This window comes from Hyperoodon ampullatus (assembly GCF_949752795.1).
Source record: "Hyperoodon ampullatus genome assembly, chromosome: 1".
NCBI classification, from domain to species: Eukaryota; Metazoa; Chordata; class Mammalia; order Artiodactyla; family Ziphiidae; genus Hyperoodon; species Hyperoodon ampullatus.
Window position 1 is genome coordinate 106,329,931 of NC_136914.1, and position 8,645 is coordinate 106,338,575.

General features: G+C 37.4%; 1 protein-coding gene across 1 annotated transcript; it reads right to left on the reverse strand.

The window, feature by feature from the left end:
• Window positions 1-6,207: 6,207 nt before the first annotated feature.
• Window positions 6,208-8,353, reverse strand: LOC307057821 (UDP-glucuronosyltransferase 2B4-like; the record flags this gene model as incomplete). Its single annotated transcript, XM_079711114.1, has 3 exons — window positions 7,621-8,353; window positions 6,848-6,996; window positions 6,208-6,240 (listed from the first exon to the last, which is right to left on the reverse strand). The coding sequence occupies exons 1-3, from the start codon at window positions 8,348-8,350 to the stop codon at window positions 6,208-6,210; spliced, it is 912 nt and encodes a 303-aa protein (XP_079567240.1). The 5' UTR covers window positions 8,351-8,353.
• Window positions 8,354-8,645: the final 292 nt, after the last annotated feature.

Consider the following 8,645-nt stretch of genomic DNA (forward strand, 5'->3'; position numbering starts at 1 on the left):
TGAGACGGGGCTTCCCTGGTGGTGCAGTGGTTGGGAATCCGCCTGCCGATGCAGGGGACATGGGTTCTTGCCCCGGTCCGGGAGGATCCTGCATGCTGCGGAGCGGCTGGGCCCGTGAGCCATGGCCACTAAGCCTGCGCGTCCGGAGCCTGTGCTCCGCAGTGGGAGAGGTCACAACAGTGAGAGGCCCACGTACCGCAAAAAAAAAAAAAAAAAAAAAAAAAAAAGTGACACAGGGTTATGCTTTGCACTTCAACTCATCTGACCCAAGTGCTGATGTGGGGAAAAGGTGCTCAAAGCACATTGGAGTTTATAGTAAAAATCTGGTAAAGGGAGAAAAGGGAAGGGAGAAATTTAATGATGTTACATTTAATCTTTACATCATCTCTCTCTGGTAGGCACTTCAGACTTTATTGCTAGTATGCAATAAAGTCAGGCTTTGAGCCGCATTGTTTTAACTCAGTAGCCCACAATCTTCTGAGAGGAGGAAGGAAGAGCTTATTTCTCCTCTGTTTGGGAATGTGTTTCCTGGTGCAATCTGGCAAAAGAGATATGATGTTGATTTGGAATGAAGATGGTTTGTTCTTTTCCAGATTTTCTTTCTTTAGCTCATTTCTAGTTTCATACTACTGTGATCAGAAAACTGCTTGGTATAGTTTCTATCCTCATAAGTTTGTTGCTGCTTGTTTTGCGACCTAGTATGTGATCTATATTGGAGAGCATTCCATGTGCACTGGAAAAAAATGTGTATTTCTTATTTTTTTTGGAAGTAATGTCCTGTAGATACCAAGTAAATTCGACTGGTCTATTGTGCCATTTAAGGACACTGTTGCTTTATTGATATTTGTCTGGATGATTGGCCCATTGATGTCAGAGGGGGTTTAAAATCTCCTGCTATTATAGTACTATTGTCAAGTCCTCGTTTTGTGTCTGTTAGTATTTGCTATATATATATTTAGGTGCTCCTGTATTGGGTGTGTATATGTTAACAAGTGTAATATCCTCTTTTTGTTTTCTCTTTATTATTCTATAATGCCCTTCTTTGTCTTTCATTATGGCCTTTCAAAGTTTATTTTGTCTGTTATGAGTATTGCTACCTCTGCTTTCTTGTTGTTTTCATTTACATAAAATATCTTTTCCTATCTCCTCAATTTCAGTCTGTGTATGTGTTTTGCCCTGAAGTGAGTCTCTTGTAAGGCACCATACTGAAGGCTCTTGTTCTTTTTTTTTTTTTTTTTTTTTTTGGTGGTACACGGGCCTCTCACTGTTGTGGCCTCTCCCGTTGTGGAGCACAGGCTCCGGATGCACAGGCTCAGCGGCCATGGCTCATGGGCCCAGCCACTCCGCGGCATGTGGGATCTTCCCAGACCGGGGCACAAACCCATGTCCCTTGCATCGGCAGGTGAACTCTCAACCACTGCGCCACCAGGGAAGCCCTCTTGTTCCTTGTTATCCAGTCAGCTGCCCTATGTCTTTAGTCCATTGACATGTAAAGGAATTTTTGATAGTTATTAATGACATTGCCATTCTAAAACTGTTTTCCAGTTGTTTTGTAGTTTCTGTTCATTTCTTCTTTTAATTTTTCTGTTGTGGTTTGATGATTTTATTTCATAGTATGCTTGGGATCCATCTTTTTGATTTTTGTGTATCTATTGTACATTTTTGATTTGTGGTTATCGTGGGGTTCATATATGTTAACCCATAATTATATCTACTTTCTTTAAACTAATAGTCATTTAAGTTTAAACACATTCTAAGAGATTAATTTTTTATTCCTCTCCCTCATATTTTGTATTTTTGATATTATATTTTACATCTTCATGTTTATCCCTTTACTGTTTATGGTAGTTATAGTTTCTTTTGCAATTTTTTTTGTCTTTTAATCTATGTACTGGCTTATTTAAGTGCTCTTCAGGAAAAAAAGTGATCTTCAATCCTTACTTTATATTTGCCGTTTCTACTGTGATTATCCCTTTCCTATAGATTCTTACTTCTTTTTCATTTACAGAAGACCCATCAACATTTCTTTTTGGGTAGGTTTATTATTGCCAAATTTTTTTAGTTATTGCTTGTTTGAGAAGTTCTTTATCTCTCCTATTTTAAATGACAGTCTTACTGGGTAGAGTATCCTAGGTTGCAAATTTTTCCCTTTCAGGAATTTGAATAGATCATGCTGCCCCCCTTCTGGCCTGAAAGTTTCTGCAGAGAAATCAGATAATAGCCTTATAGTGATTCTTTTGTATATGACTCTTTGTCTTTCTCTTGCTGCCTTTAGAATTCTCTCTTTATTTTTAACTCTTGTCATTAATTATGATATGTCTTATTCTGGGTCTGTCTGAGTTCATGTTGTTTCAGATCCTCTGTGCTTTCTATACCTGGATGTCTGTTTCCTTCTTTAGATTTGGGAATTTTTCATCCATAATTTCTTCAACTACATGTCGATAACTTTTCTCTCTCTTTCGTCTTCTGGAACCCCTAAAATGCAAATGTTGGCATGTTTTATGTTATCCCAAAGATCTCATATGTTACTTTATTTTTATTTATTTGTCTTTTATTCTGATGTTCTGATTGGGTGATTTTCATTCTATTTTCTAAATTACTTATGCATTCTTCTGTATCATTTAGTATTTTATTCATTGCTTCTAAAGTGCTTTTTATCTCAGATATTGAATCATCTATTTTTGTTTGTGTCTTCTTTATATTTTCTAGTTCCCTGTTAAAATGATCTGTGCTTAGATGAATTCTCTTTCCTAATTCAGTTAGCATTTTTATTATCAACAGTTTGAATTCATTGTCTAGTAGACTGATTATTTCTGTTCATTATTTTTTTTTTCAGGGCTTTTGTCTTGCTCTTTCAATTGAGAGTAGTTCTCTGCCTTTTCATTTTACTTGCCCTGTCTCTGTGAATATAGGTGAAACAGTTACCTCTTGTGGTCCTGAAGTGGTGTTCTTATGTGGAAGCATCCTTATGTAGACCTTGTGTGCCTTTGGTGGGAGGGCTGTGTTTGATGTGGATTCCAGTCACACATTTCCTTAGGGTGTGCTGGTATGGTAGCTATCACCTTGGTGTAGGGGTTGTGGCTGGTGATGGAGAAGCCTGAGCCTGTGCAGGGTGTGAGGTGGAACTTCCACTCTGTTCAGTGGCCATCTCTACCCTTTCACAGGTGGAGTCTGCTCCCAAGGTGCTGGAGCAGAATGTTGAGAATCTGGCTCGAGCTGGTTGTGTGTTCCATTTAAGTGTGTGTTTTTCCTCCTCCCTGCACTGGGGTCTTTTCCCCAAAGCAGGGGAGTACTGAAGCAAGTGGGGCTCCTGTTCTTACAGTGGTCTGATGCACTACTTGTGTAGGCATCTGTGGCTACCTCAGACACAGCTCACATTCACATCTCTTCCCCTGTTGTGGTCACTCCAGATCTAGTGCTAGGTTGTGGCATCAAGTGGGCAAGGCTGGAGCATTTGCTCATCTGGGATTGTGTACTTGTGGTCACAGGAGTTCAGGCAGCTGTGCTGCCATCAGAAGTCTGGGCTGCTTATGGGGTGCTGTCTTAGTAAGCACCAACAACGGCCTCCGCTATCCCACCTGCAAACACCCCAGGCCCCAGGTCACCTCTGCATCCCAAGATTGAATCTTTTCCCAGTTGGTGGGGAATCTCCCTAGATCCAGGGCCAAGCTGTGATGTGGAGTGGGTGGGGTAGGAGTGTTTGCTTGGCTTGGACTGGGGAGCCCAGTGAGGCAGCAGCCACTAGGGCTGACCTCTCTCCGCCCTGTCTGTTGGCAAGCCAGCACCCTTGCATTCCACACAAGTGGAGTCTAGGCTTCTCCAGACTTTCTATCTGTCCCAGCAATTCTCCAAGCAGCCAAGGGAACTTGTCTCCTTCCTGTAGGACCCTAGAACTGGGATGCCCAGTCTGTGACTTGACCCACTCACTTCCCAGGGTGAGTGTCCATCTGTGCAATCTCTCTTTTCCTCTTAGTACCCTCCCAGGGGTATTGGTCCCAAACCGGTTCTTTTTTTCCTGTCCTACTCAATTATGTGTGTATCTTACTTACAGCCTTGGTTTGTAGGAGTTCTGCCACTTTCCAGTTAGTTTTCCATGAGAATTGTTCCACATGCAGATGTATTTTTGATGTGTTTGTGGGGGGAGGTGAGCTCCAAATCATCTTGCTCCACCACCATTTGATCTTCCTCTGATCAGTGATCTTTGATGTTACTATTGCAAAAAGATTATGATTCACTGAAGGCTCAAGATGATTAGTATTTATTGCCAATAAGGTGTTTTTAAATTGAGATATGTACATTTTGAAGATGAAATATATTTGACATAAAACATTATGTAATTTAAGTTGTATAATGTATTGATTTGATACATTTATATTCAGTATATTGTAATAGGATTGTCATTTTCCATGGTAGTTCGCACCTCTATCATGTCACATAATTATCATTTCTTTTTGTGGTTGGAATAATTAAGATGTAGTCTCTTAGCAAGTTTGATGATTATAATATAATATGGTTGTCCATATTCACTGTACTGTACCTCAGATCTCTAGGACTTATTTTTCTATGAGATGCCGGTCTGTACCCTTAAAAGACATCTCTCCTATTCTCCTACCCCTCAGCTCCTGGTAATCACCATATTACTCTCTGTTTTTACAAGTTTGACTTTTTTATATTCCACATAAAATGGATATTATCTAGTATTTGTCTTTCTCTGTCTTTTAAAAAAATAACAAAATGACAATCTTTAGCTAGATTAACTAAGGAAGGAAGAAGACATAAATAAAATTAGAAATGAAAGTGGAGACATTATAACTGATGCTACAGAAATACATAGGCTCGTAAGAGACTACTGTGTAGAATAATATGCCAAAAAATTACATTACCAAGAAGAATGAATAAATTCCTAGAAACACGCAATCTATCAAGACTGAATCAGGAAGAATTAGAAAATCTGGACAGTTATAATAAGTAAAGGTATTGAATGAGTTTCAAAAACCTCTCAACAGAAAACCCCAGGACCAGATGGCTTCACTGACATATTCTATGAAATGTTTAAAGAATAATTAGTGCCAGTTCTTCAAAAACTCTTCCAAAAAAATTAAAGAGGAGAGAGGGAACACTTCCAAACTCATTCTACAAGGCCAGTATTACCTTGAATATAAGCCATTATCCAGGATGAATATAGATGCAAAAATTCTCATCCAAATATCAGCAAGTCAAATTCAAGAACATATTAAAAGGATTATATACCATGACCAAATGGGATTTATCCCTGGGATGCAAGGATGGTTCAAAGTACCCAAATCAGTAAGTGTAATACATTGCATTAATAGAATGAAATTTAAAATAACTTGATCATCTCAATAAATGTAGAATAACATTTGGCAAGATAGAACATCCTTTCCTGATAAAAACCCTCAACATATTGGGTGTAGAAGGAACATACTTCAACATAATAAAGATGTGATATATATAATACACACACATACATGCACACACACACAGAACTGAATGTTATTCATCTATGAGAAAGAAGGACATCTTGCCATTGTTTGACAACATGAATGAACTTTGATGGCATTATGCTAAAATTCGTGCTTTCATTCTAATCTTATTTACTCCTATAACTAAATATACATTGTGACATATATTTTGAAAATTGTAATTCTAATTTGTATTTTTTATCCTACAAGAAAATTGTGATCTTATTATAGCTATTATTTTCCAACTAAACCTCATACTATAGTTGATTTAGTGTAACAAAAAATTATTTGAGAAAACAATTGTAATGGTGTGATGTGCACATGATAATTTATTTAATTATTGCTTAATTTTGAATATTTACATTACTTCCAGTGTTGTCTTTTATGAATTACTGCCCAAAATATTGTTTTTGCACATCTTGATTAATTTTCTCTGCATGGTTTCTTAGGAGTATATTATGAAGTCAAAGGCTATAGCATTTTTAAGATTCTTGAAGCATTTTGACAAATGTCTTAATTCTTTAAAAATTACAGAAATTTTCTGAGAACCTAATAATGAATGGAAAATTTAGTAGCTTGAAGGAATCGTTTCTTTATATAATGAAATCTTCACAATCATTGACGTATTTAAATCTTGTTTTGCAACTTAATAGCAACAGCTACTGTTACTAATTATTATCATTATCCTACTATTCATCTTTTCTTTGTCCTTATTTCTCTCCTCTTAACCTCCCTTCTTACTAACACTATCACTTTCCTGCAATGAGAATGGGGAAATCTTTCAAAAACTAGGGTTAGATAGCATTGAACTTTCACTTATCTTAGCCTTTGTTGGTGCAAATGGCATTATTTTGTTCTTTTTTATGGCTGATTAATATTCCATTGTATATATGTACCACATCTTCTTTTATTTATTTTTGGCTGCATTGGTTCTTCCTTGCTGTGCATGGGCTTTCTCTAGTTGTGGTGAGCAGGGGCTACTCTTTGCAGCATGCGCACTTCTCATTGCAGTGACTTCTCTTGTTGTGGAGCATGGGCTCTGGGCATGCGGGCTTCAGTACTTGTGGCTCACAGGCTCTAGAGCACAAACTCAGTAGTTGTGGCACATGGGCTTAGCTGCTCCGTGGCATGTGGGATCTTCCCAGACCAGGGCTTGAACCCATGTCCCCTGCATTGGCATTGATAATGAAATTCTGATACTTGCGTTGGTATAGAAATAAATATATGAGTTTCTAATTGGCAAGTCACTTTATCTAGCATCCCACATCTCTCTCACTGTAATTAAATATTCTAAATAAAGAACACAGGATTATTCCTATTGAAAATGCAAAGTAAGCAAAACAAAATAAATAGGAATAGGTAACCTTAGGCAGGGGGTTGGCTGGTTTGCAGTGGAGGTCTCCAACAAATTCAAAATTTGGTAGCAGTGGGAGAGGAAATTCAAAATCCCAGTATGTTCGAATGAGCCACATTTCAGCTTTCCCCATTGTCTTTAATAATGTAGTCGGTCTTCCTGGAAGGATAAACCAAAACAAAAAGAGTTAGATCAAATGATAGTATTGCCATGTGAATATAGTAGGTAGTTTTTGGAAAGGAGCTTGGAATGATATAGCCAAAGATGTGTGAAAGTGTTCTCTAATAACGCAAATATATATGTATGTGTATAGTGTACATCATATTGTATCATATCATATCATATCATATCATATCATACAGAAACCGAGCTACACAAGTAGAAACAATTTCTAAATGCTACCTAGATACTTGTGCTACAAATATGTGTGTAACTCTTCAATCTACCTGTCTTCATTTATCAAGGCATCTTATGAGGTTTCTAGAGATTGTTTTAAGTTAAAAAAAGAAGTTAGTAATATGGATATATAATTGCTTGGAGAAGACCCAAGTTCTTCAGTTTGTGTTTTATGACTTCTTGGAGGAGAATCTGTATGAGTAATGGGAAACAGGGTTATACCTTACCCTATAATTTAATATTTTGATAATATTTATGAAATCATTTTATATTTTCATTTCATTGTTTCACTTATAAGAGACAAAATTCTGTTACTTTATACAAACTCACCTTCCAAGGCACTAGGAAAGTTAGGACTTCATTCTACCAACTAAAAATATGATTTACCTAGTACTTGGCTGTAAAACTGATTCCATTTCTTCTCATTAAATGTCTGGAACCAAAAGTCAAAATAAAGTGCATATATCATATTTTTGACCCTCTCCGTGAATGTCATGTGATCACTTAATTCTGAAAACGTAGCAGGTACATAGGATGCTGGGAATGGAAGTCTTCCACTATACTTTTCAGCTGAATAGCCAGGAGAGAAGCGGAGACTGTACACTGAAGGTACTTTAAGTACCTCAGCCAGCAGCTCACCACAGGGTCCAACAGCATCTGCAAGAACAACATCAAACCTTGAATCCTGTAGTTTTGTCATCAGCTTCTTGTTCAAAACAACATCTTTACAGATATTCATAAGCATATCAGAAAGTTCCCAAAATAAACTTCTCAATGATGAAAAATATGTCCGCAACGATTTTTTTGCCAGATATGTCCATTTCTCTACCAAATGCTTGATGGCATGCTTCAAATTATCTTTAGTTAAAGACATAGGGAAAGTCTCAAACTTAATAGCAGATGGTTTGTTGGGATCAATAGGAATGGAAGCTGAAGTTGTCAGAACAGTCACCTTATGACCCCTCATGACAAGTTCATCCAGGATTGTCTTCCTATTCATCCAATGACTGTATTTCATTGGCTGTGCCAGCACCTTTCCACAACTTCCAGAGCTAAAGTAGCAAGTCAGCTGTAGTAGCAGCAAAAGTGAGAGGCATTTCACAGACATCTTGTTCATATGCAATACTTTTCAAAAATTACATTATCCTTTTGCCATTGCTCATGCTTATATCCAAGGAGAAATCAATCAGGATGTTAAATTATAACTCCTGTGCCTCAAATAACTACATTATATGAATAGTCACAGCTGTGGAAATCAAGTGAAAGGGCAAAGCATAGAACACTTCATGTTTATACTGGTGTTTAATATTATTTCAACAGTGCTGTTATGCATCTAAAAGTTGATGACCTTGCACACGCAAATCAGTTATGTAAAAGAGAAAAATAGTGTAACAACAGTGGCAAGTGAGAGG